The sequence below is a fragment of the Bubalus kerabau genome, chromosome 2 (assembly GCF_029407905.1).
Source record: "Bubalus kerabau isolate K-KA32 ecotype Philippines breed swamp buffalo chromosome 2, PCC_UOA_SB_1v2, whole genome shotgun sequence".
NCBI classification, from domain to species: domain Eukaryota; kingdom Metazoa; phylum Chordata; class Mammalia; order Artiodactyla; family Bovidae; genus Bubalus; species Bubalus kerabau.
Genome location: NC_073625.1, coordinates 198,603,296 through 198,630,144, shown reverse-complemented (window position 1 = coordinate 198,630,144; position 26,849 = coordinate 198,603,296). Strand labels below are relative to the sequence as shown.

General features: G+C 53.1%; 2 protein-coding genes across 4 annotated transcripts in view; one reads left to right on the top strand and one right to left on the bottom strand.

The window, feature by feature from the left end:
- Positions 1-23,729, top strand: part of SH3BP5 (SH3 domain binding protein 5) — an 81,034-nt gene extending 57,305 nt beyond the window's left edge. Inside the window, exons 4-9 of the mRNA XM_055569961.1 lie at positions 9,063-9,227; positions 16,264-16,394; positions 18,244-18,286; positions 18,855-19,074; positions 21,663-21,923; positions 22,299-23,729. Coding sequence (XP_055425936.1) covers positions 9,063-9,227; positions 16,264-16,394; positions 18,244-18,286; positions 18,855-19,074; positions 21,663-21,923; positions 22,299-22,498 — 1,020 coding nt within the window. The 3' untranslated portion in view covers positions 22,499-23,729. The remainder of the gene's footprint in view (positions 1-9,062; positions 9,228-16,263; positions 16,395-18,243; positions 18,287-18,854; positions 19,075-21,662; positions 21,924-22,298) is intronic.
- Positions 23,730-24,461: 732 nt separating this feature from the next.
- CAPN7 (calpain 7) overlaps positions 24,462-26,849 on the bottom strand; it is a 49,848-nt gene continuing 47,460 nt past the window's right edge. For all 3 annotated transcript variants that reach the window (XM_055569960.1, XM_055569958.1, XM_055569959.1), the window contains 2 exons: positions 25,739-25,831; positions 24,462-25,645 (listed from right to left, as the gene is read on the bottom strand). In XM_055569960.1, coding sequence (XP_055425935.1) covers positions 25,501-25,645; positions 25,739-25,831 — 238 coding nt within the window. In that variant the 3' untranslated portion in view covers positions 24,462-25,500. The remainder of the gene's footprint in view (positions 25,646-25,738; positions 25,832-26,849) is intronic.

The following is a 26,849-nucleotide window of genomic DNA, read 5'->3' as shown; positions in this document are numbered from 1 at the left end:
TCCTCATCCCTTGTGGCTTTTTTGCCATTTATTGACGAGCTTTGCAGCCTTCCATTTAACCAGCTGCAGGCCCCGAATGATGTCTCTTAAGACTGCTCAAGGCTTTCTCATATTTATATAGTGAGAAATACACACCACAGATCTTTTATTTAATTTGTAATAATATTGTTTAATATGTTTTATATTATACAGTTTAATGTTAACTGATTATGGCTCAAACTATACATGCTAACATTTGGGACTGATTAAAAATTGATGTCCCATATGTTCAACCAGTTCTTAGATCTGTAAAAAAATTGGTCCAGGAAAATTGTTTGACAGAAATAACGGAGAACTCCATGGCATAGGCTGTAATGAGTAAAGTTTGTCGATGAAACTGCTTGATGGTTCAGGTTGATTTGAAACTGAAAAGAACTGATCCAAGTGAAAATGATTTTGACTAAATACACGTGAAAAAAGTTAGGAACACTGGGTATGAAAATGATCAAGGAACTGAAAGGGCTGCATGGCATTCTCTCTAGAAGATGCTTCTGATTACAGTGTTTGTGTCCAGAGCATCCTCAGGGTCAAAGCGGCTGCTGCCTGTCCCTGTCCACTCTTCCGTTAACCTCAGATACGTCTGGAAGGGCGCGGAAGGGGGAAGTTTGTGGAACTGAACGTCTTAGGCTCTGGCGACTGCCCATCCCTAGGATGACTCAGAACGGACGTCTGGGGCTTGAGTGAAACCAAGAGCAGCCGCCCTGCCTCCTGCCCACTTCGATCTTCCCCTGGATGTCCCTCCCTCTCTGAGAGCCTCTCCTCTTCCTCGGGTGGCTTAGAGAAGCCTCTGCGGTTTTCTCTACGAGCCTCTAGCTGGGGGCTGAATTCTCCCAGCAGCACGTGCAACAGTCCCCGTGAGGAGGCAAGGCCAAGGGCGTTCCTGATGGTCCAGTGGCATAGGACTCTGCCCTCTGCCAGTGCAGGGGGCCTGGGCTCAATCCCTGGTCTGGGAACTTGACTCCATTTACCACCACTAAAGCCAGGTGCAGCCAAATGAATAATTTTTTTTTTTTTTAAAGAGGCAAGGACAAAATTGTATCTTAAAAAATCAAAAAAAGCAAAGACGGGGGCTTCCCCCCACCAGGTGCCTGGTGCAGTGTACACCTGGCCCTTGTCCTGAGCCCTGTGGAGCAGGAGCCGTCCCAGCTGGAGCCCTCGGGCTGCAGAAGCCAGGCCTCCCTGCGGTGTCTCCCGGAGGCCCCACAGCCAGCAAAGGGCCAGTGCTGCCCGCCCGGGTCAGGGACGTTCCAGGCCTCTCTGGGAGGCCGTGGGAGCCGTGTGTCCATCTCACGCCAGAGTCTTCAGAAGCCTTTTGTGGATCCGTGACTGTTGCCTTCGCCCGCTGGGAGGTGTATGCAGATGGAGCCCACTCGTTCCTTCAGTAAACCTGGAGCATCCCTTTGGGTTTCAAGTGCTACAGGCTCTCAGAAGGGGATAGGGAAAGCCGTCTGGAGGCCTGTGAGGGGAGTGGGTGTGAAATGGTGATGTCCACTGTTCCCCTGGGAGTGGGGTCCCAGGGGAGGGAGCAGTGTTGGGGTGCAGGAGAGGTCCCGCTCAAGAGCGTGTAGCCTCAGCCTCTGTAGACCCCGCCTTCGTCTCCCCTGGTTCCTGACTGGGAAGGAGCTGAGCTCTTACACGGGGGTCCTGCACCCCCACTTTGTGGAAGGGAAATCGCTGTCCTTGGGGACTAACATCTTTTCTCCCTGCGACCCCCATACGTGTCCCCGTCTATTCGGCAGTGGCCAGTGTGGCCCCAGGCATAAGAAGAAGCAAGAGGGGCCTCGCTGGAGCAGCGCTTGCTCAGCAGTGTGTAGCCCAGCAGGTGGCATTTTTTTTTTTTTTTTTTAGAAGTTTTGCACAAAGGCCCTGGGTCAGGGCTTGAGTCTCGACCCACCCTTGCTCTCTGTGTGGCCCCAGGCAGTTTCTTTAACCTTTCTGAGCTGGTCTCCTTCACAAGGTAGGATGCCACTTGGACTCGCTCCCAGGGTAATTCTGAGACCCTAGTGCGGCGTGTCCCAGAACATCTCATCGTATACCGTCTGACTCAGAGTGGACGCTGTGATCTTCCTCACAGTTATCTGAACCCACACCGAGCGTTTGTTGGCAGTCAGGTACTGGGCCAGTCTCGTCTTGCGGCTCTCTCTGTGATCTGGAGCTGCCCCTGGTGGGAGCATGGGCGTTGGGCGGCCAAGTGACCCGACCCCTAGTCGTCATCTAGTTTCTGCAGCTGACTGGCTGGTGGGCATCCCAGGTGGGGTGCGGTCTTTGGTCCTCAGCGGCCCCTCTGACTGTGTGTGATTCATGGTCCGCTTGCCCGCGATCGTGCCATTGGTAACACTGCCCAGGGAGCAGACACCTCGTGGTAGAATGGAAACAGCCCCGCCCAGGGTCAGGGGGCTCTGGTCTCCTGGCCAGCTCCCAAGGAACTTTGTGACACTTAACATGTGGCCATGCTTCCTTGGGCCCTGTTTGTTTTTTTTAATGAAGAGTCGAGCTGGATGGCCTGTGCACCAGCTTTGCCTCTGTTGCACCCAGCACGAACATCTGGTGCCCAGCTGTGGACTGGTGTGGGGCGGAGTCCAGGCAGCGACTGTGGCCTCAGCAGGGGCTCCCCCCACCACCCCCACCTTGTTTCCAAGACCGCAGGAATCACAGTTTTCAAGCTGGCGGGGCCAGTGTCTAATGAAGGCCCCCTTCAGTTCAGTTTAGTTCAGTTGCTCAGTTGTGTCTGACTCTTTGTGACCCCATGAACTGCAGCACGCCAGGCCTCCCTGTCCATCACCAACTCCTGGAGTTTACCCAAATTCATGTCCATTTATTTGGTGATGCCATCCAACCATCTCATCCTCTGTCGACCCCTTCTCCTCCTGCCCTCAAACTTTCCCAGCATCATGGTCTTTTCAAATGAGTCAGCTCTTCCCATTAGGTGGCCAAAGTGTTGGAGTTTCACTTCAGCATCAGTCCTTCCAATGAATATTCAGGACTGATTTCCTTTAGGATAGACTGGTTGGATCTCCTTGCAGTCCGGGACTCTCAAGAGTCTTCTCCAACACCACAGTTCAAAAGCACCAATTCTTTGGCACTCAGCTTTCTTTATAGTCCAACTCTCCCATCCATACATGACTACTGGAAAAACCATAGCCTTGACTAAACGGACCTTTGTTGGCAAAGTAATGTCTCTGCTTTTTAATATGCTGTCTAGATTGGTCATTTTTTCCTCGATTTCTTTACATTGATCGCTGAGGAAGGCTTTCTTATCTCTTCTTGCTATTCTTTGGAACTCTGCATTCAGATGCTTATATCTTTCCTTTTCTCCTTTGCTTTTCCCTTCTCTTCTTTTCATAGCTATTTGTAAGGCCTCCCCAGACAGCCATTTTGCTTTTTTGCATGTCTTTTCCATAGGGATGGTCTTGATCTCTGTTTCCTGTACAATGTCACGGACTTTAGTCCATAGTTCATCAGGCACTCTATCAGATCTAGTCCCTTAAATCTATTTCTCACTTCCACTGTATAATCATAAGGGATTTGATTTAGGTCATACCTGAATGGTCTAGTGGTCTTCCCTACTTTCTTCAATTTAAGTCTGAATTTGGCAATAAGGAGCTCATGATCAGAGCCACAGTCAGCTCACGGTCTTGTTTTTGTTGACTGTATAGAGCTTCTCCATCTTTGGCTGCAAAGAATATAATCAGTCTGATTTTGGTGTTGACCATCTACAGAATGGGAAAGACTAGAGATCTCTTCAAGAAAATTAGAAATACCAAGGGAACATTTCATGCAAAGATGGGCTCGATAAAGGACAGAAATGGTATGGACCTAACAGAAGCAGAAGATATTAAGAAGAGGTGGCAAGAATACACAGAAGAACTGTAAAAAAAAAAGATCTTCACGAGCAAGATAATCATGATGGTATGATCACTCACCTAGAGCCAGACATCCTGGAATGTGAAGTCAAGTGGGCCTTAGAAAGCATCACGATGAACAAAGCTAATGGAGGTGATGGAATTCCAGTTGAGCTATTTCAAACCTGGAAGATGATGCTGTGAAAGTGCTGCACTCAATATGCCAGCAAATTTGGAAAGAAGAGTTGACTCATTGGAAAAGACTCTGATGCTGGGAGGGATTGGGGGCAGGAGGAAAAGGGGATGACAGAGGATGAAATGGCTGGATGGCATCACTGACTCGATGGATATGAGTTTGAATGAACTCCGGGAGATGGTGATGGACAGGGAGGCCTGGTGTGCTGCGATTCATGGGGTCGCAAAGAGTCGGACACGACTGAGTGAACTGAACTGAACTGAACTAGGTTGGTCATAGCTTTCCTTCCAGGGAGTAAGCATCTTTTTATTTCATGGCTGGTCCCTTACCAGATCCGTTCACGGGCCGCCTTTTAATGCTCTCTGCATGGAGCGGTGTCTGTGAAAGCCATTACGTGTTCACAGGTCGTGAAGGCCTGTTGCCTTTTTCCTGTGTTGCCTCTTGACGGCTCCGCAGGTATCTCCTCCTCAGAGCCGCGTTGGGAGGGCCTCGCTCTGGTCTGGTTTGCTAACTGGCTCCGGCCCCTGTGTGGACAAGGAAGCCCTTATTCAGCTAATGTGTTAACATCAGGGCTGGAGTCCTTTGTTGGAGTTTGAAGGTAAAGCTCAGTTGGTCGTGCCAAAGATTTCTAGGTGTTGTCTTTCATATGATGGTGAAAACCAGATAGGCTGCTTTTTGTTTTTTTTTAACCTTTTACTTTTTTTTTTAATTACTTTTTTTGAAGGATAATTGCTTTACAGAATTTTGCTGTTTTCTGTCAAACCTCAACATGAATCAGCCACAGGTAGACATATATCCCCTCCCTTTTGAAACCCCCTCCCATCTCCCTCCCCACCCACCCCTCTAGGTTGATACAGAGCCCCTGTTTGAGTTTCCTGAGATATACAGCAAATTCCCATTGGCTATCTATTTTACATATGGTAATGTAAGTTTCCATGTTACCCTTTCCATACATCTCACCCTCTCCTCCCCTCTACCCATGTCCATAAGTCTGTTCTCTGTCTGTTTCTCCATTGCTGCCCTGTAAATAAGTTCTTCAGTACCATTCTTCTAGATTCCGTATATATGTGTTAGAATACGGTATTTATCTTTCTCTTTCTGACTCACTTTTGGACTCTCAATTGGCTTCTGATTTTTGAGGTCATGTGTCCTATTAGGATGCAGTCTGAGTACAGCCTCCTCAGTTTGACGTGGGCGTGAGCTCTCCGATGCCCCGCGTATTTCCACGGCGGAACCTGGTGCCTCACACCCTCTCCATCAAGGACCCTGCCCTAAGAAACCTTTGATTTCACTCTCTTAACAATGGTCCCATGTGCTTTACACCTGTCACTTGTCACTGTCTGCCTGGGAATTCATAATGAACGCGTCTGTTTTCCCCGCTGAGCTGGAACTCATTATTTTGCTTTGGGCTGTGTCTCCCCTCGCCCTCGGAACTTAAGAGTCCAGGCAGTGCCTCATCGACGGCTGATGGCCTGTGTCCTGCCGGGGTTGGGGGGGCCGGTGCCTGCTCCCCTGCCCATGTGTGTGCCTTCCTGGCTCTTCTTTGTGTATGTGGTTTTAGAAAATGTTTGCAAAATGCCTTACAAAGAGGTCACGCACTTTGGGACTCTTTAGGAAGCTCCCAAAGTGTGTTTCCTTGGGCTTAAAGTTGTAACATGGGCTGTGTGCAGCTAGAAAGACGCTGAGAGAGATTGAACTGGTCTGTGCAGGCTGCTGCAGTCATGTCGATCAAGTCTGCAGGATAGCCCAGCTGTGTGGAGGGAAAGAGACGTTATCATGTAGGTTTAGATTTGGCTGAATATCACCCTCATGTGGTGGCTCAGATGGTAAAGAATCCGTCTGCAATGAAGGAGACCAGAGTTTGATCCCTGGGTTGGGAAGATCCCCTGGAGAAGGACATGGCAACCCACTCCAATATTCTTGCCTGGAGGATCCCATGGAGAGAGCAGTCTGGTGGGCTACCGTCCGTGGGGTCATAAAGAGCTGGCACTGCTGAGCGACTAACACTTTTACTTTGGTGGAATGTTAACAGAAAACCCTCAAATGACACTGGCTTAAACATGAAACTTTATGTTCTCTGTTGTGTGAAAAGTCAGGGCAGGGCCTAATTTTCTGTTTCTTCGTCCTTAAGAGACGTGTCTCATGATCCAAAATGGCTGTTGAAGCACCAGTCCTTGTATCCATGTCACAGATGGAAAGACAATCCTGGAAGTCTCACTCCATGTCCTTTTATATCTCATTAGCTAAAAGTAACAGGGGCACTAACCATAGTGACAGCTGGGAAGGAGGGTCTTAGCTGGGACATCGCCTCACCTGGAGACGTGAGGGCTCTATTTCCAAGGAAGATGCAGAGAACAGACAGTGGGTACAGAACAAGGCCCAGCTCTTACCTTCAGTGAATGAATGAATGAGAGCATACGTGATGGAAAGATGCCGTTTGGCTCCTGTGGATTAAATGTCGACCAAACCATCACAGTAGCAGGATCCACCAAATGACAAGGAAAGCCCATTTCTGGTACCACAGGAGGGAAGGAACCTTGAGGAAGCTCTCCAGGGACTTGACAGAGCTCCTGTTCTTCTGCAGGGCCATTCAGGTGGGCTTCCTCTTTTCCTTCCTTGTAAGTCTGGTTCTCTTATTTGGAAGCTGCAGATAACAACGGCAGTGGGTGACGATGGGCTGGACCCAGGTCAGCAACCACATTTCAGAAGGTCCCCCTGAGAGCATCATCTTTTTTTTTTTTTTTTGGTTTGTTTGAAGAAAGAAAAGTTTCATAATTCAAGCAGGACAACCTGGGAGAAGAGAGTTTATCCTTAAATGTTGCTGAATTGAAATACTAAAGTGAAAGCGAAAGCCGCTCAGTCATGTCCGACTCTCTGCGACCCCATGGACTATACAGTTCATGGAATTCTCCAGGCCAGAATACTGGAGTGGGTAGCCTTTCCCTTCTCCTGGGGATCTTCCCAACCCAGGGATTGAACTCAGGTCTCCCACATCGCAGGCAGATTCTTTACCAGCTTGAGCCACCAGGGAAGCCCAAGGGCACTGCGGGCCTGGAGCCCAGGCCCTGGAGCAGCGAGTCTGCTGCTGGCAGTGGACCGTGCTGTCTTCTTGGGGGTCTGTCAGGTCTTGGGGGTGGCCCCCAGCCCCTAGAGGCACACCAGAAGGGCCTGGGGTCGCACGGCAGGAGTGGGTCACAGAAGGCAGGTCCCCTGGTTAAAGCCTTAGCCTGACATTCGCTCAAGGCCCCCGTTCTTTTTTTTTTTTTTTTTAATTTTGGCTGTGCTGGGTCTTCCCTGTGGCATCCGGGCTCGGTATTTGCAGCACACGGGCTTAGCTCTCCTGTGGCATGTGGGATCTTAAGCTACCCCACCAAGGATGGAACCCGTGTTCCCTGCCTTGCAAGATGGCTTCTCAGTCACTGAGCCCCCAGGGAAGGTCCCCAAGGCTTCCGTCCTTGATTCCCCTTTAAAATCCTGATCAGGGTCTTTGTCACGCCTCCTGGAGACGCTCTGTTCCCGCTCTCTGCTTCCTCTCGGCCCCAACCAACCCAGAATTTTCAAATCATCCCGACTCCCAGCCTCAGTTCAGGATCGTCCCCCTTTAAGAAGCCGTCCTGGGTCCGCGCCCCCAGGCCGGGTGTGACCTGAAGCGCAGTGATGGCCCCGAGGTGTCGGCCACACATCTGTCCCTTACCCGGGGGCTGCTAGACTCCAGGTCTGAGTTTGCTCTTCTTGACCACCTTTGGGAAATGGCCCGTGGTTTCCAAAGACTTGCTCTCGGTCACAGGAAGCTGACTCGGGATGGGGGAGGCCTGGTTCTTTTCCTCCCCACTCCTGGGTCCCAGGGACCGCCCCGGGGTTGACACCCAGCTTGTGCAACTGACCAAGGGGTCCTGTTAGCAGGGGTGGGCGGGTGGGAGGCTGCGGCAGGCCAGCACAGGGCGGCAGCTCGCCTGCACTCTGGCCGGGAGTCCAGGCTGAGCCTGCCCCGAGTGGGGACAAGGATTTGTTGCAAATTTCTGGTGCAAACCACATGCTCCCCTCCCAGGGGAATGTTTCTACTGTTGAAAAGCAATAGACTGTCAATCAACTAAGTAATGTTCAATTTTCTAGTCCCAGTAAAAAAAAATTTTTTTAACTAGCAGGTGGAATTAGTTTTAATATTTTAACCCAGTAGGTACAAAATACTGTCATTTCATCACGTAGACAACACGGATATTAGTTAAGGAGATCGCTTTTCTCGGTCTGTGTTAAGACTTTAAAAGGTGGGGTGTTCACACTCATTTTGGATTAACGATGTGTTACATTTTCAAAAGGCCCAGAGCGTGGCCGCTGTTTCTATTGATTCGCCCACTTGAGGGTCCTTGAGAGCAGGGAAGGTGCTGTGACCATTAGGGTCTTCCCTGCCACCCCGTCGCGGGTGTGGGTGCGTGTGATGTGAGTGGGAGCCTGTTCTGCAGCGTCACCCCATGGGGCCAGGACTCCGAGCAGCCCGAGTCTGGTCACGGCTGCATGAGCTCAGGAGTCAGCCTGGGCCTCCTGGAGCCACGGTTCCCACCCAGAATGATGCTGCTGGACTGTTTTCTCCGGGGCTTTTCGGATTCTCCTGTGCTGTGAACCAAACCACCCAAACCACGGGTCTGGGCGGGGGTGGGGCTGGGGACACTGCCCTTGGCCCCCTGGGCAAATGAGAGCATCTCTGTGAAGGCCCGCGGTCAGGCACACCTGCCGCACGTGGGCCACTCTGCTGCCTCTAACTTGGATCGAGAGCTGGCCGGTGCATCTGGGTCCGTTGGGTCCCAGGCTGTGAAGACCTCCATGTGCCCCATCCAGCGTCTGCATGTGCCTGCGGGTGCCTGGCCTGTTGCCCGGGCTGCACAGGCAGAGAAGGACTGCACCCGTGCAGACCCTCGGGACTTCCACCTTCCGGGGAGGGGAGTTATAACCGGTTCGGTCCGCGGTCTCACGAGGTCTCTCCTGTGCAGGCGCAGCTGGAGGCTCAGCGAGCCACACAGGACTTCCAGAGGGCCACCGAGGTGCTCCGCGCCGCCAAGGAGACCATCTCTCTGGCCGAGCAGCGGCTGCTGGAGGACGACAAGAGGCAGTTCGACTCAGCCTGGCAGGAGATGCTGAACCACGCCACCCAGAGGGTACGAGTCTCTGCGGGGTGCACCTGTGCAGGTGCACGCGTGTGGGCCTGTGTTGCACCTGCGTGTGGGCAGGCAGGGTGGGCGTGCGGTGGGGAGGGGGGTGGGCTTGCCCCCACCTCGGGTTCCTGTGTCCCCGGGGTTTCCCGGAGCAGAGCAAACAGGCATGTTGTTCGCCCACAAGTGGTCATCTCCCGGGGGTCTCCGCAGGCCTGGAACTAAGCCATCCTCCCCGGTGGCAGCCCCCCAGTGCCAGCCGTAGCGGCCCCGTCCTTGTCAGTTGAGGTCCCTCTGGTTCAGATCATCCTTGACAGTCCTGACCAGTGTGGGCTTCCCCAGGGGATCCCCGGTCCTTCTCCAGGGTCTCCTCCCTCTGAGACCCCAGGATCTGGCGGGGTTTGGAGCTCCGGGTGGATGATCTGGATGACCTGCCAGACTGGTCTTGGGGCGTGTGTGCTCTCAGTGAGAGGCGGGCCGTGGCAGCCAAGGCCTGAACCCCCGGGATGCCCGGACTGGGTGCAGTCGGAGGAACCAGGGTGCCTGTGGGAAGCGGGCTCTGCAGGCTGTGGGCTTCACTGGCTGTGCCTGCTGGGTTTGAGGTCATCATGGGGCATCATTCAGCAGCTCCAGGACCTGATCTCTGACCACAGGGCTATCAGCAGTGATGGGTGTCGCTGGACTTGTCACGTCTTCCTGACTCGCCCAGGCTCCAGAGGGTCCTGCGGGATGTTCAGTGTTTCTCCCCCTCCTCCGCTGGTTTGCTCAGGCCTTGGATGTAGGGTGGCGTAGGGGTGGGGCTGCGGGCCTGGTCTGGATCCCCGAGAGGCCGCCTGCAGGGCTAGAACAGAACTTTTTCCAGTGTCACCTGCCATGTGGGCTCAGGTCCTGCAGGACATGATGATTAAAGATGGCCTTGAGCTTCCCTAAATAGAACGCCTGGCTCACAAAGGGCTAGGACTTGGTGTCGAATCCACGTTGACTCCACCACTGCTGCCCCCCTAAAGCCCAGACCCCCGACTGGGCTTGTGTGGCCTGGAGCCTCCCGTCTCCTGGTGGACACAAGGCCTGGACAGCCAAATGCAGGCCAGGACAGCTTTCCTGGGTCCACTGGGGAGCTCCCACAGGGGAGTTGGGGAATCTTGGAAATTTACAAGTAGCCTGACAGAGTATAAAGGATGGAGGAAAAAAACCTCCTTCCAAGAACTTCACAGAAGGGCTGCCTTTTCTTCCCGCCCTCCCTTCCACCCCAACCAAGATCCATATCAGCCTGTTAGGAATCATCGCAGAGATCACTTAATGCGTTCTTTACAAAAATAACGGAACATATTTCTGCTTTTTCCCCTTCTACTTGTTAAGTCCCAGGGCCATAGTAGATGGTGATGGCAAGTCCCCAAGAGGTGTCCCCAGGACCTCCACACTCCATGGCCGAGAACACCTTTCACAGCCGTCTTTGTGAATGGCGCTCCTTGGGGTTGTGCACTGTGCAACTGGGGAGCTGTCCAAGATGGCCCTGGGCCTCCTGACACCACGTGGGGCCCCTGAGGGCCCTGGGAGGGTCATCTGACGTGTCCCCTCACTGAGGCTGCCGACGATTTCTTGGTTGTGGGGGTGACCTCTGCAGATGAGCAGACTTCCTGGGTCACGGGCCAGTATTTCCACCCTGGGGGGCTCCTGGCCCTCTTCTCTTGCTTCCTTCCTGGTTTTATGGGGCTCGGAGGCTGCTCCTTGACCTGAGGAGGGAGAAGGAGGGTTGGAGAGGGGCATCAGCAAGAGACAAAGCACACAGCAGAGCTGTCTGGGGCCGTGTCCCCAGGTCCCTGAAAAACCCAGACTGGAGGGGCACGCTCTGTGGCCATGGCAGGTGGGGCAGAAACGCCCGTGGGTGGCTCTGCTGTGAGCTGCCCTCCCGGGGCCCTGGCACACCTGGGCTTCTTGAGTGCTGGTAGACAAAGTTAAAGGTCTAGAGTCCCTGGCCTCAGCTGACTTCTGGGTCCTCCAGGAAGCCTGCTTCCTCAGGAGAAAGGACTTCTGCTGCTGAACAAAGTGCCACAGAAGTGTCCATAGAAGGATATGGAGCTCAGAAGGGTCCAGGCCATCTCAAGAAAGTGGCCCTGCTTTGGGTGGGGTGGCCCCCACCCCAGGCACGGTGCAAGGACCCTGCAGTCTCTGCACTCTCTTCCCCAGGGTCCTCTGGGTGTCCCTTCTGTTCCTCCAGACTTCGAGTGACGGCCCCTGCTGTGGTCGCCATGGGAGTCCCAGGTTCTGTATTACTCAACCACGTGCAGGGCCCCAGGCGGGGACCAAGGAGCGTCCTGCGCCCAGTGCTGGGGTCAGCTGAGCTCTGCAGTGCACTTGAGGGGCCTCCCTGGGGGTGTGTGGTCCTTGCTGCTCCCGTTTGGGCTTTAGGCAGCCAATGTCGCCTGCTCCCCCAGCTCCACCTGGTTTGGCTGAGCAGTATCCCTGAGGGGGGGGGGGTGATAGCTTTCCACCCTCCAGGAGGGAGCCGTTGGCCCTCCTGATGTCTGTGCAGAGAGGAGGAGGAGCACGTGGCTTGTCGTGGGGGAGGGGGTGGGGTGTGAACTGTTAGGAAGCAGGAGTTGCTGGGAGGAGACGCCTGGGGTGTGCCCTGCGCCCTGGGAGGCACATGAGCCGTCAGGCCTGCTTTCGTGTGCTGGTGGGTGGGTACCACCTGTCCCCCAAGGCCCTGAGATGCCACCTCCTCGGGCCCACACGCCCAGGCCTGCAGGAAGAATCAGAAGGCGGCCTGAATGGGCTGAGGGGACCACGATGCTGCCTTCCTGGGAGCGGGGGGCCCTGCTCTTGGCTCTGGGGTGCTCAGGTTGAGGGTGTATGGCCGGGAGAGGGTTGGGTGAGGTGGACAGTGAGGTGAGGAGCCCGGTTCGGGTTGTTCTGCCGGCAGGGCCCCCAGCCCGGCTGACACAGCCATTCGGTGCACGCTGGTGTCCCGGCAGGCAGTGTCTGTGTGAGCAGCGTCTGTGTCTCTGTGGGCAGGGGCCCTGGGCTGCCCTGTCCTCCTGGGAGGGGGCCTGCTTGGCACCCATTCTCCATGTCCTACTGGCCCTGGAGGAGGCCTTTGCTCCTCGGGCTCCTGAGCACTGGGGGCAGCTGTGTGGCGTGCCCCCCAGGTCCTGCTTACTGGCCGCCGGGCCCGGGGCTGCGGCTCTTCCAGCCACTTGGGCCCCAAACCCTCCTGCTGGGCAGTGGTGGGTGGTCAGTTGTTGGGCATCTGGAACCAACCTGTAGGGGGCAGGAGTGCGTGTCTGTGGGTTTGGGGAACCCCAGAGAGGCTGACTTCTTCGTCATCAGAATCCACAGAGGTTGGTGCACCCAGGGGTCAGCCCAGTAACACAGTCCCCTCAGGGGACATAGGGAGCCAGAAAACAGTGGTTTCTCTGGGAGCCTGTCAGCTCTGGGAAGGAGGCGGGCAGCTGCACGCTTCCTGTGGAGAGTGGGTGCTTGGCTGTGCCAAGCCCTCCTAAGGGCTTCCTCACTCATGCCTTTCCACTAGCACCCTGCACCGAGCCCCCAGCACCCTGCACCGAGCCCCCCCGACACCCCGCACTGAGCCCTCAGCGCCCTGCACCGAGGCCCCCCCTCCCCCACCACTCCATGGAGCCCTGCACCGAGCCCCTCCCCCCGGCACCCTGCGTCAAACCCCCCCTACACTGAGCCCTGCCTGCCCCGCACAGCCTCTGCTGCCGCCCCCTCCCTGCCCCCCACCGTGACCCGAGGTAGCCCCAACAACTTGGATCTCAGCTGCCTGAGGGGCGTGGTGCTGCTGTGTGTCTGCACCATGAGGCTTGGTCCAGGGCTTGGTCTCCTGCGTGCTCTGGGCACACAGGATGTGCTTCCTCAGTGTACTTGGCTCTGAGCTGAATTCGCTGGCCGTAAACTGAAGAGTATGGTGTAGCGCTGGGTGCGGGGCCTGCAGTCCAGGCCCAGGAGCCTGGTCTTCGTGGCGGTCTGGGCACTGCACTGGCTCCTCGGGTCTGGGTTGCATGTGTGTCTGGGCACCTCAAGGCCTGCAGGGACCTCTGCATTCCGCTTCCTTTCGTGGTCTCCACCTTCCCAGCATCCGCCCACCGTTTTCTCATCCCTGGGCACACAGTTCACACCCGATTCCAGGCTTTAGGGGCTGCTGAGTTGCCGAGGAGACGTAACCAAGGTGCACTGTGTGGTGACTTTCTCCCTGGAGGCAGGAAGCACAGTGAGGGGCTCTCCTCTGACAGCAGGAGCTTGTGCACGTGGGGTCAGGGAGTTGGGGTGGCGTGGTAGGTGCGACCGGTGGGGGCGAGGCAGGAGCTTGTGTGCACGTGGGGTCCGGGAGTTGGGGCGGCGTGGTAGGTGCGGCCGGTGGGGGCGAGGCAGGAGCTTGTGTGCACGTGGGGTCCGGGAGTTGGGGCGGGGGTGGTAGGTACGGCCGGTGGGGGCGAGGCAGGAGCTTGTGCCCGTGGGGTCCGGGACTTGGGGCTGGGTGGTGGGTGAGGCAGGGGGCAGTGTGCTTGCTGCCGCCTCAGTCTGCGCTGGCAACGTTGCCATGTGCTTGGGTTCTTCCGAGGGTTTCACTTTAGAAAGCTCTTTTGCAGACTAAGGACCAAGGAAAAACGAGGGCCTGTGCGTGTAGTTGGGAACCCCGCTTCTTGCAGGGGATGCTCTTTACCGTAGCCTCAAATCACAGCTTTTGTAGGTCTCTCTTTAAAATGCTTTCAGGGATTTCCCTGGCAGTCTAGTGTTAAAGACTTCACCTTCCAGGGCAGCGGGTGCAGGATCCATCCCTGGTTGGGGACCTAAGATCCCACATGCCTCGCGGCCAGAAACCAAAGCATAAGACAGAAGCAGTATCACACAGATTCAATAAAGACTTTAAAAAGAGTCCATATCAAAAAACTATTCCAAAAAAGATCATTATGCTTTCAGACAGGTCCTTAAAGGTGAGCCCTGCACCGAATCCTCTTGTAGTAGAACCAGTCACCACAGCGTGTCTTCACCTGTCTGATGTGCTTGGGTCTCATGTGTTCATACAGGTTACAGCAGTAAATCCTTACAGCTTTACACTGAAGAGTTACTGCTGTTTCTCTTAAGTGACCAAGCTGGTGAGGTTCTGCGTGCATCTGATGTCTCTGTGACGTCTTTGATGTGAGAAGCCAAGCGGAAGGGTTTCCCAAGCCCCTTGATCTTGATTGAGAGGTCATTTTAGCAAGCTTGTCTCGGTTCCTTATTTCCCTCTCTGACTTTGTTCTAATTCTGTTTTTAAAAGTATCTCAAGCATTAAAACCATTGTTAAAAACACACACATATATATATATATTTTAAAAGAAGGTAAAGCTTTAACTCTGATACGTATGAAGTATTCTCTTATAAAATATTTTATTTAATGCGTTAATTAAGGATGGAACTAATCTGATGTTACAGCTCTTTGAAAGGAGAATTCAGAAAAAAAAAAAACCAACACTCATGCTTAAGTTCAAGAGTGCCGAGGTGAATTAACAGGCAGATACAGAATTGGTCAGTATTTACAGGGCAAGCAACAAGTAAATGCATCTCCACACACTTCCTCTTGATTTCTAGGGATAAGAATTATTTGTATTACTATCAGTTTCCCACAACTTGTAGGGTCATGAAATAGCTCCAAGACAATGAAAGGCAGAGATAATCTGGAGAGGGGGCAACAGACAGGATGCTTGATGTTTTCTGCTCATGTCAGAGATTCTCCCGATTCTTAAAAAACACCTAATTTTAAGCGCATAAGGAAACTGCCCTGGGCAGACTGTGGCTGTTTCCCGAGGCGGGTGACGGACCGCTGGCTGCCTCCTCGGTGGTGTTCTCCTGAAACTGTCCTGCGGGGTCTGAGATGGTGGACCAGTGATCTGAGGGCCCTCTGGCCTCCTCCTGGCTGCTCTTTGGGTAAAATAAAAAGCTGGCCCTCTATCCCCGCCTTGCTACTGCCTTTCTAGTTCACCCTGTACTTGGGTGAGTTGTACGTAGAAGGTGGGAAGGAAGTTGGCAGTCGTTTCCATGGTCCAAACTGCTTTTTCTCTCCCGCGTCCTCTCCCCTCCCAACCAGCCTTGTTCTGATGCGTTTCTAGGTTAGTGGGGAGAGAACCGACACTGTCCCTGCTTCTGGGAACGTGCCTTTGAGCCCCCATAGAGGGTTGGTTTTTGAATTCATTTTGAAAATGTTCCCCCCAGCATTCTAGCTGATGAGTTTTCTGGCCACAGAAATCTGTGTGAGCCTCAGAATCTGTTTCTGTTTAATCCTTCTGGATCCTGGATTCTTCTGCGTCCACCAGCTAAGCTGGAACGTTTGGGAAGGGGCCAGATGGCTGAGGTCCTCATTCTCCTGCTGTCCTGATGCATACACCTGGCTCTGGAGGGCTCCCGGGCCCCTGATGTCGGAGCCCCTCTCGTGTTGCCTCCCTGCCCATCGACTCCTGACCTGCGGTGGGACAGGAGGAGCCCATGGTGGCCACTCCGCGGAAGTGGACACCCGCTGGCTCAGAGGACGCTTCATGTCGTTCTGTCCTTTTCCTGCTCGTTGCCTCAGCCGATTGGGCTGTTTAATCTTGTCTGAAATGACTTTTCCAGAGTAGATGAATCGGGAAGGGTGATCCCCTTCTCTTTGAAAGTTTGTTTAATCTTAGTCTCCCCACTAATTTCCTCATTTAATTTTTACATTTTTCTTTATTTAAAAAAAATTGAAGTACAGTTGATTTATAATGTGTCAGTTTCCGGTATACAGCACAGTGATTCAGTTGTATAGGTATACATATATATGTATGTTTGTGTATATATATATATATTCAGATTCTTTTCTATTATAGGTTATTACAAGATATTGGGTAGAGTTCCGTTTGCTATACAGAGGTCCTTGTGGTTGATGTCCTTTACATATTGTAGCATGTATATGTTAATCCCAGATTCCTCATCTTTTTTAAACAAATGGAGTACGTGATCCTGCAGCAGGGGGCCGTTCTGGGTGTGGCCGCGGTGACCCCGCCCCCTCTGCTGTGGTCCGCAGGTCATGGAGGCGGAGCAGACCAAGACGAGGAGCGAGCTGGTGCACAAGGAGACGGCGGCGCGCTACAACGCGGCCATGGGCCGCATGCGGCAGCTGGAGAAGAAGCTCAAGCGGGCCATCAACAAGTCCAAGTGAGCCGGGCGGGCGGGCGGGCCCCTGGCCTGGGCTGCTCCCGCACCGTCTCAGCCTTTCCCGTGGCCCCAGCAGCGCCTGCCCCGGCTCCTTCTGTGTTCTCTGCACCCCCCGGGTGGGGCTCCTCTAGGCTGACCCCCTGGGAGCACACAGGAAGGAATCTCAAGGGCAGAGCGTGACCTGGGCCCTGGGCTGCACTTGCGTTTTGGGGAACTCAGGGTTGTGTGCCCTTGGCTCTGTGGCTGACGGTGTGGACACGACCCTTCCCCTCAGGTTACCTGTCCGCAGTGGGGGTGAGCTTTGTAGATAATACACATCCTTCACAGACCCAGAGCTGATGAAACAGCGCAAGACTGGTTTCCTTTTTTTTTTCTTAGCGACAGGATGTGTATTTCCAAAGTTTCTTACAGTATTAAAGACTAGGAACAGTTAACTTTGTCCGACAGTAGGGTCTTTGGTTAAGTAAGCTGACACTTCACACATGGGACTAGTCTGTAGCAGTTAGAATCATGATGACATGGGTTCTGTCTTCATTAACTTATGAATATGTTCATAACATTTATATGTAAGAAAGGCAGGCCACAAAACACAGTGAAAACACAATTCGTCTCACACAAATTACATGCATACACAGATGGGCCCAAAGGATTAATTTTTTTAATGTGTGCTGGAGAAGCAATGGCAACCCACTCCAGTACTCTTGCCTGGAAAATCCCATGGACAGGGGAGCCTGGTAGGCTGCAGTCCATGGGGTCGCTGAGGGTTGGACACGACTGAGCGACTTCACTTTCACTTTTCACTTTCCTGTATTGGAGGAGGAAATGGCAACCCACTCCAGTGTTCTTGCTTGGAGAATCCCAGGGATGGCGGGGCCTGGTGGGCTGCCATCTATGGGGTCGAAGAGAGTCGGACACGACTGAAGCGACTTAGCAGCAGCAGCATGTATGTGTGTATTTATTTATTTGAACTATTGCTAGTTGATTTACAATGTTGTGAAGACTGGTTTCAATGGAGCTTTTCTCCAGCTCTTCTCATCACCACTCCTGTGTATTATCATCTGACAATGACCTTGGGGAAGACTCCCTGCGTCCCTCACAATTGCTGGGCCTCCAAGCAGAGACCTGGAATGGCCTCTATTGCTCAGCCACAGACAGACCCCTCAAGCTTCGCGGTGGGTGAGGAGCTCAAGAATAAAGTGTTCGCCTCCTCACTTGCCGACCCCCAAGCCCCTGAAAGGAGCGGGTGTCCCCGCCCCCAGCTGGCCCAGAGCCTGGGGCGTGCTGGCCTCTACTGCGTTCTCCCTGGCCTGTGGCCTGGGTGGTCTGCGTTCAATCCGCTCCCTCTAGTCCCACGCGGAGTCCCGGAGGCCGACCGAGCGCCCCCCACCCCACCCTGTCCCGGCGGAGGCCCCGCTGTGCCCAGTGCGGCACGGTGGCTCTCCCCTTCCCCGAGTGAGCTCGGGGGAGCTGGTGTTCGTTGGGGCAGTTTCTTATCTGCAGTTCCTTCCCGGGAGGGAAGGTGGGGCCCCTCTCCCTGCCGGGCGCCCCCTGTGACCTTAACACCCCGCAGGGAGGACGGGGGCCCGGGGGTGGGGCCCCGGCTTGCGTGTGCCCACGTGCGGGGGCTCTTGTGTCTGGAAACGGGCCTTCTGGTGCCTCTGCCCTGGGTGAGCATCTGTTATGGGTCAGGCCTGGAAGCTGGATCTCTTCCCCGCTCCCCTCACGGCCCTGTTAGAGCCGAGTAAATGCTGGAGGGCGGCTCAGTCGCTGCCCCGGACACCCCCGTGGAGCGTATGGGGGTCACTGCTGACCAGGCTCTCACGGGTTTCCTTCTGTCTGCCTCCCACAGGCCTTACTTTGAACTCAAGACGAAGTACTACCTGCAGCTTGAGGTACGTGTGGCCTTTGGCTTTGAAACGGGTGGGTAGGCGATGTCTGTCCCCCGAGCCCCCCCGACCCCTTCTGTAGTGGCCTTTGGACGGCCCTACGGCTGCCAGCTCAGGGGACACGTACTTGACCGAGGCTTCGGCTGCTTGCACGGTGCTCTCTGCCGCCTGTGGAACCTCTGCATCGTCTCTGGCCTAAGCGTCCTCGGTCTGTGGTCCTCCGCACGGCCCCGGGGAGCTTGCCGGCGCAGCGGATTCCCGGGGCCGCCCCAGACCGACAGAACTGAGGCTCCGCGGGCTGGCCCAGCCCTCCGGCTTTCCACACGCCCGCTGGGGGCTTCCAACACAGCGCAGTGTGAGGTCCACGGCTCGGGGCTCAGACAGCTGGACCCCCACCGCTGCCTCTGGTGGGGGGTGCCCCCCGGGTCGTTTCTGGGCGTAGAGCCGGGGTTGCCACAGGACTGGAGGCTGAGCGCTGGTGCATAGAGACTTGAGGAAGGGGGATCAGGTCCCCGGCCGCGCCGGCGGGGGCGCGGTCTTGCTCACGCCCCCACCCCCTGCTTCTCCCGAGCAGCAGCTGAAGAAGACGGTGGACGAGCTGCAGGCCAAGCTGGCCCTGGCCAAGGGCGAGTACAAGACGGCATTGCGGAACCTGGAGACCATCTCGGACGAGATCCACGAGAGGAGGCGCTCTGGCGCCATGGGGCCCCGCGGGCGCGGCGTCGGCGCCGAGGGCGGAGCTGTGCCCGCCGAGGGCCTGTCGGGGCGCAAGCCCGAAGCTGACACCGTTTCTGGTGAGTCTGGGGCCCGTGTCCCCTGCTCGGGCGGGACGCGCCGTTCCCCGGGGTGCTGCTAGCATCCTGAGTCAGCGTGCTGCGCTTAGTTAAGTTTGGGAAGTGACGCGCTTTCACCCCCAAGATTCCAAGCACTTACTAGGGCATCCGAGGCTCTGAGAAGCCTTGCAGGGAAGGAGCGCCTTTGGGCACAGGGACTTGGGAGGCAGCTCTGATTCGAGTCCTGGCCGTCCGGCCACGATCAAGATACGGTGTGGGCCAAGGCCTGACTTCCCATTCCTTCCCCTGTAAAGTGGGGCACGTGACGGTGCTCGCTGTCTGCTACAGAGAGGGGTGGTCAGGACTGAATGAAGGTGTGCTGGCCCCTGGGGGTCATGCCACATGTAGTGTCTGTGCGTGGGGACCTATTCCCAGGGCCATCCCTGGGAAGTGGATACAGAGGGCTGCTGTAGTTCCTTCCACGTCAATTCGGAAACCCACCTTACTGCCCCAGCCCTGTCTGTATGCCCTTCTTTGCTTTTTCTGAGGAATACTGGCTGTTGGCTTTTCCATGATCCTTTCTCAGTTCAGTTCAGTTGCTCAGTCGTGTCGGACTCTTCGGGACCCCATGGACTGCAGCATACCCAGCTTCCCTGTCCATCACCAACTCCTGGAGTTTGCTCAAACTCATGTCCACTGAGTCGGTGATGCCATCCAACCATCTCATCTTCTGTCGTCCCCTTCTCTTCCTGCCTTCAATCTTAACCAGCATCAGGGTCTTTTCAAATGAGTCAGTTCTTTGCATCAGGTGGCCAAAGTATTGGAGTTTCAGCTTCAGCATCAGTCCTTCCAATGACCACTCAGGACTGATTTCCTTTAGGATGGACTGGTTGATCTCCTTGCAGTCCAAAGGACTCTCAGGAGTCTTCTCCAACACCACACTTCAAAAGCTCAATTCTTCGGTGCTCAGCTTTCTTTATAGTCCAACTCTCACATCCATACATAACTACAGAAAAAACCGTAGCCTTGACTAAACGGACCTTTGTTGGCAAAGTAACGTCTCTGCTTTTGAATATGCTGTCTGGGTTGGTCATAACTTTCCTTCCAAGGAGTAAGCATCTTTTAATTTCAAGGCTGCAGTCACCATCTGCAGTGATTTTGGAGCCCCCCAAAATGAAAGTCAGCCACTGTTTCCCCATCTATTTGCCATGAAGTGATGGGACTGAATGCCATGATCTTAGTTTTCTGAATGCTGAGCTTTAAGCCAACTTTTTCCCTCTCCTCTTTCACTTTCATCAAGAGGTTCTTTAGTTCTTCACTTTCTGCCATAAGGGTGGTGTCATCTGCCTGAGGTTATTGATATTTCTCGCGGCAATCTTGATTCCAGCTTGTGCTTCATCCAGCCCAGCGCCTTAATTCAGGCAACAAACATTCAAGTGTGAGGGCCGAGGTCAAAGGAAACTGTAATTTGAACAGCAGGGATGAGTCCTTTAGTGTACATCATCTCGTAAACCCTGTGTGGAGAGGGACATGAAGCTCAGAGATGTTCAGTAACTTAACCAAGGGTACCCAGCAAGCAGCAAAGATGGGATGTGAACTCAGATCTGAGCCCATTCTGTGTGCCTAGCATTAATAGTACTTCCATGGGGCGCTTCTGGAGAAGGCAATGGTACCCCACTCCAGTACTCTTGCCTGGAAAATCCCATGGACGGAGCAGCCTGGAAGGCTGCAGTCCACGGGTCAGTGAGGGTCGGACACGACTGAGCGACTTCACTTTCACGCATTGGAGAAGGAAATGGCAACCCACTCCAGTGTTCTTGCCTGGAGAATCCCAGGGGCAGGAGCGCCTGGTGGGCTGCTGTCTATGGGGCTGCACAGAGTTGGAACGACTGAAGTGACTAAGCAGCAGCAGCATGGGGAACTTCAGACTGTCTTTAAGGCCAGGGGAGGAGGAGACGGGACTGGGATGTTGTTCAGAGCTGAGGTGACTTGGAAGCTGTGTCTCTGGCCTCGTTTAGAACGGCCCACAAACCAAGTGAGCCACAGGCTACAGAGGACCGCAAGGGAACTGTGTTCCTTTGTGGCGGATGGTGATCTCAGTGGACTCTGAGCACGTCTCATGAGATGGCAAGCTACTCAGAAGGTGACCAAGGTCCCAGCAGAGACCCCACACAGGACTGTCCGTCAGAGCTCCCATGGCTGTTTCCGTGGGAGGAGGCAGCTCCGAGGCCTGGCTGGCTCCATCAGGATGCGTCACGCAGGCCTGCCGTCCTCCTGTGCCTGTGGGGGTCCGTTTTGGGGCCCGGGGTAGAGAGAAAAACCCAACCTGAGGCTGAATTCGCCTTCCATTCCACCTCAGGCAGTGTCTGGTGACAGTGACTTCTGGGACGGGGGCTGCAGAGTGATGTTAAGGACCCTGGCCGTTGGTAGGTCCAGCCTCCTCCCTTCGGGCTGCTCTGGAGTCTGGTCTCGTGAGCTGAGGCGGCCGCGGCTCGTGGCTGGGTCCTGCAGCTTCCTGGCCCCATCTCTGCAGCGGGGACACCCGGAGGGTGTGTCAGGGACCAGGTGGCCCTTGGTGAGACTGAGTGGCAGCTCTTCCCCCCTCCCAGTGGCCTCCGAGGCCTTCGAAGATGACAGCTGCAGCGCCTTTGTGTCTGAGGACGACTCGGAAACCCAGTCCCTGTCCAGCTTCAGCTCAGGGCCCACAAGCCCATCGGAGATGCCCGAGCAGTTCCCCGCGGCCGTGCGGCCCGCCAGCCTGGACCTGCCCAGCCCCGTGTCCCTGTCGGAGTTCGGGGTGCTGTTCCCGGGGTTGGGCCCCCGCAGCGAGTGCAGCGGGGCCTCGTCCCCCGAGTGCGAGGTGGAACGAGGTGAGTGCAGCCCCCTGCCCCTGGGCTGGGGGGAGGCGGGGACCCCAGGCTCGATGCTGCAATCGGGGCCTCTCTGAACGCATTGCGGTGTGGCTCCCAACGTGATTCGGTCTCTCTCATCACAACAGTCCTCTGGACAGGCACCCCCACTGGAGAGGCTTCTGTTTCCCGGCTGTTAGCATAGGACAGGTCTCATCTCCGAGGGTCAGGGGCGTCTACAGCTTCTCAGGGAGGAAAAGCAGGAGGCGCTGCTGTGGCGGAGGTGCTTCTGTGCCCCCTGGGCATCTGGAGGTGCAGCTGGCTGGCTGGCTGTGGGGGGCCCGGGTGACCCCTGGGACTGCCAGGACTCACTGCCGGGTCTTTCTGTTTCCACAGGGGACAGAGCGGAGGGGGCAGAGAATAAGACGGGTGACAAGGCGGGTGGCCACCGGAGGCTGGGCAGCAGCAGCGGCGACGGCGGCAGGAGCCCCCCGAAGCCCGCCGGCCAGGCCATGGAGGACGGGGTGCAGCGGCTGTCCCTGCGGGGCCCCGGGCGTGCGGGCCTCACAGACACACACGTGGTGCAGATCGGCTGACACGCCCTGGCCCCGGCGCGGGCCAGTGTTTATACATGAACCGGACGGAGAACATTGTGCCAATAATCACAAAATATATGCCAAATCCCAGCCCTTTCCTCTAAATTGCACGAATGACGCTTCAGTGGGCTCAGGGCTGGAGGTCTGTCTTCGGGGTGAGTGCTCCTGGGCTGGTGTGTTTTCCGTTGCAGAGACAGTTGTTGCGGGCGGGCTGTGACCGCGTCCACGGCCTTTGTTGGAACGGTCCCTGTCACGGTGTTGTGCAAGCAGTAACCTGTTCCCAGAAAAGACCCTGAGCCAGCCGAGGGCCCAGGGAGCTGAGCCCCCAGCAGACTCAAGGGCCCACTTATTTGGGAAAATGGCCTTGTTCTCTCCTTTAGATCCCGGGGGTGGGATCTAAAGGAAAACAAGTGCATGCAAATGAAACTCAAATATTCGCAACAATGCTTTCTGATCCAGTGAAGGCTTTAAAAAAAAAAAAAAAAAATCCAAGAACAGAATTCATTTTCATCATCTCTGGTTTTCAGACGGGATTTAAAAAAAAAGTGTGTTTCCTGGGACGCCCGTTAAAATCCTTTTCTTTGTCAAAGGCTGCCATGAGCTGCACTTTTTGGGGTGGGAAGGGTGAATGCCACGTGGGGATAGGGGGGACACGGGCAGGGGCCTGTCGTGGATGAGGGCCTGTGGCTGCGGGGGGCGAGTCCTGTCGCGCAAACCTCACCCCACCAGCCAGGGGGACTTATTCTAAGACCCGTGCATGAGGAATGGTGGCCAGTGTTGTTCTAGATCGACAAGGTGTTGGTTTTTCTGTAGGCTGTAACTTTTAAAAATAAACAGTTATTTAAGGGTTATGCTGCACTAGTATTTCTTAAGAGGAAACTGTTCCTTACAGCTAGGAAAGGGAGTGGGCACAGGTGGCAGAGGCTGTTAACAGAAGCAATGGTGTCTGTTATGCTAATAGTATTAAGTGTTGTAGGACCGCTTTTCTTGTTTTCATGGCCCGTATTTAGAGCATTGTATTTTAATTGTCCTTTTTTGTTAAGAAAACAGCATTTCTAAACGGAAAAAAAAAAACCCCATTCAAGTCTGTCAGCTTATATATATGTGTCATTTGTAAATCTCTTCACACTGTCCTGTTTTCTCTTTTTAATGACTGATACAGTATCCTGATTACAAGGTTATTTTGTACTTGTCTTAATACCTTGAGTGTAATAAAAATGGCTTAAGAAAATGTCTTTTTGTGACTTCAGATAAGGAATCCTGATACTGCCCAAATCTTCTGTTCGAGGCAGTCCTCTTGCCATGAGCAGAAGCATGCGTTCACTGGTCACCTGTTCTTATTTTCAGTTAAGGTCCTGGGTCCTAACAGTGTACACCCTGATTAGCAGGTGTGAATTGGAATTCCACTTCTGCTGCTACTGAAGCCGAGCAGTATGGAGACATGGTGGCCGCGAAATAAATACAGGCGCCTAGGCTGGAGGCCTGGGCGTCTCCCGGTCTCAGCCGCAGGGGCTGGTGAGTGATGCGGGCAGCCCTGGGCACTGGGCTTTGAAAAGCTCCCCAGCTGATTCTATTCTCTTTCTATACTAGTCCAACCAAAGTTAGTCGTCATGGGCTCTGTTTAGAGCTCTCTACAGAATTCAGCATTACAATACAATATTGTTTAAATAGGTCTCCTCCATTGGGTTTTTGAAGGCAGGGATTAGGTCTCAGTTTGCATCTATGATAAGATCTTTAACACACAAGGCTCAAATCATGCCTATAATAAATATGCCTGTTATGCTTTAGATTTTTCTTTAAAGTCACAGAAAATTAATCCACCTAAAATACGTTAAAAGTGAAAGCACTGAAGTATTTAACAAAATGAAATCTCAGTAATACAACAATTTGCCACTAGCCTGAATGAAAAACACTTTTTTTTTGGGTAAAAATGTGAATTTTCATGCAAGTCATGGAACATAGATGGAACATACCACATGAAGTTCTTTAATAATTCCTCTAGGTTAAACTATGCAGTTGCCATAAGTATAAACATTTTATTTCGATTAAAGATAATAGAAATACAAAAGTTTTAATAGAGATGAAAAATTCCACTATTTTTAGATCTTTAAAATCTTGACTGAGCATCATTCTACTCTAATGGATTTTTATGTAAACAATGGGGAATTTACACATAACAGTATCTTGCGACCCAATCACCATGTATTAAATTCTTAATCATGTTTTTTTAGAGTGCTCTTACCATAAGAACACTGAACTATATGGAGCAATTTAAAGATAGGCTATACAAACTGAATTGTAATGTCTTCAGTGTCTTAGACTACTGCTTTCCTCAACCTGATCAAACGGCACTCATGACTATATCTCAGTCCTCTTCAATGAGTCAATGGGAGACAGGTGTCCAGCCTCAGCAACCTTCACTCTTAAGCATGAGCATCTCCACACTATAAAGTTAACTGTTTCTTAAAGGCTTTATCCTTTCATGACCTCTGGGCAACAGTAAACACTTAAAGTCATAAATAACACAGAGCTAAAATCTCATGGTAACACAATTCATTTGGTCATTTGTTGCCCAGGACACACAGGAGGGTTAAAACCACAAGCAGGTTTACCTTACAGCACGTGCGAAATGACTCCAGAGCAGCATCCCAGCCCGCTGTTCTGCTCCACGAGTCTGCATCCCTCATGTGGTCTCAGGCAAGGGCGTCCATCCCAGTGCTTGACTGCGTCTAACCTTTACAATCATCTACACGCTTTTATATAACATGGCCCCTAAGTGCAAGCCCACTCTGCATACACACAAAACCACGTAAACAGTACTTCTGAGTGACAGAGGGTAATTCTGACTACACACAGTTCTCACCACACACCCTGACTTCAGCACCAGACCCCACAGGAACGTCTGGAGAGATTCCGTTCCATTCTGACTGCTGCGTTACAGTGTCCTCAGTTGAAGAGCTGACGTTGGTGAGGGTAAGATCCAGCGATCGCTGAGGTTTCTGTCACTGCAGTTGTGTTGTCTTGATGGGGATAATACTATTAAAGTCCAAGAAAAAGGGTCCTTCTTGCTTAGGCAAGAAAGTACTGGGAATGATATTGTAGATCCCAGCAGGTATATTTTCTAGTTCCAGGTAGCAAAACCCACACCTATGTTCAGGGAAAATGAGAACAAGGTTTTTAAGTGATGCTGCCCCAGAAAGCAGAGTGTGAATTAGACAGCTATCAACGGACCAGCATTACCTGTAGTCACCACTAGATCTCCTCTGGAACCCGTGGGGACCAGGGTCTCCCACCACAGAAACTGTTACAACTTCAAATCCAACACTGTACTGCCTAGCAGTAAAAAAAAGAGAGTAAATCACTACTGTTACTAAGTTGTCTCACACATATACCCAAAATAACTATACCTAAGTGCTGCTGCTGCTGCTAAGTCACGTTAGTCGTCTCCAACTTTGTGCAACCCCATAGACGGCAGCCCACCAGGCTCCCCCGTCCCTGGGATTCTCCAGGCAAGAACACTGGAGTGGGTTGCCATTTCCTTCTCCAATGCGTGAAAGTGAAAAGTGAAAGTGAAGTCACTGAGTCTTGTCCGACTCTTTTCGACCCCATAGACTACAGCCTTCCAGGCTCCTCTGTCCATGGGATTTTCCAGGCAAGAGTACTGGAGTGGGGTGCAATTGCCTTCTCCTACCTCAAGTGCAGAGAGACTATTAAGTACATGTTTCTAAAGCTTCAGTAGGAGGAAACAGCACTCTGAGGCACATGCATACTATTTTTACTCTTAATTACAGAAAACATCATTTATCTTTTTAAGTTGAAGCCATAAAAGTGGACATTTTACAAAATTTACTTTAGAAGAGACTGTATTTTTATCACAGGCTCTCAGAGAATAATGTTAAAATAGTGTATTAGGCAAAAAAAAAAAAAAGGGGGGGGGGAGAACCCTGAAATAAAATCTAAATTTACAGAAGAATTGGCCTACAGTAGATGTGACGTTCCAAATCAGTAGGGAAAGGATTATTTACGCAGGTGGTGATGACAAAAACTTAGAAAAAAAATTGTTACACTGTATTTCACACCAAATATAAAACACAATCCATATGTATTTAAAAAAGAATTAAAACCATAAAACAACTAGAAGAAAATACAGTGAAACTTTGATATTAAGGCAAGATTTCCTGGCTACAGCAAAATAAACCAAAAGAAACAGATTTGATTATAATGAAAAAAATTTTTTTGTTATGTGAGAAAAAAAATCTGGGAAAAATGCCTGCAAATATGTGGAGTTAATATTCTACATACATACCCTTATTCATGCTTACAATTAAGAAAAACATGACAAGTGCAACAT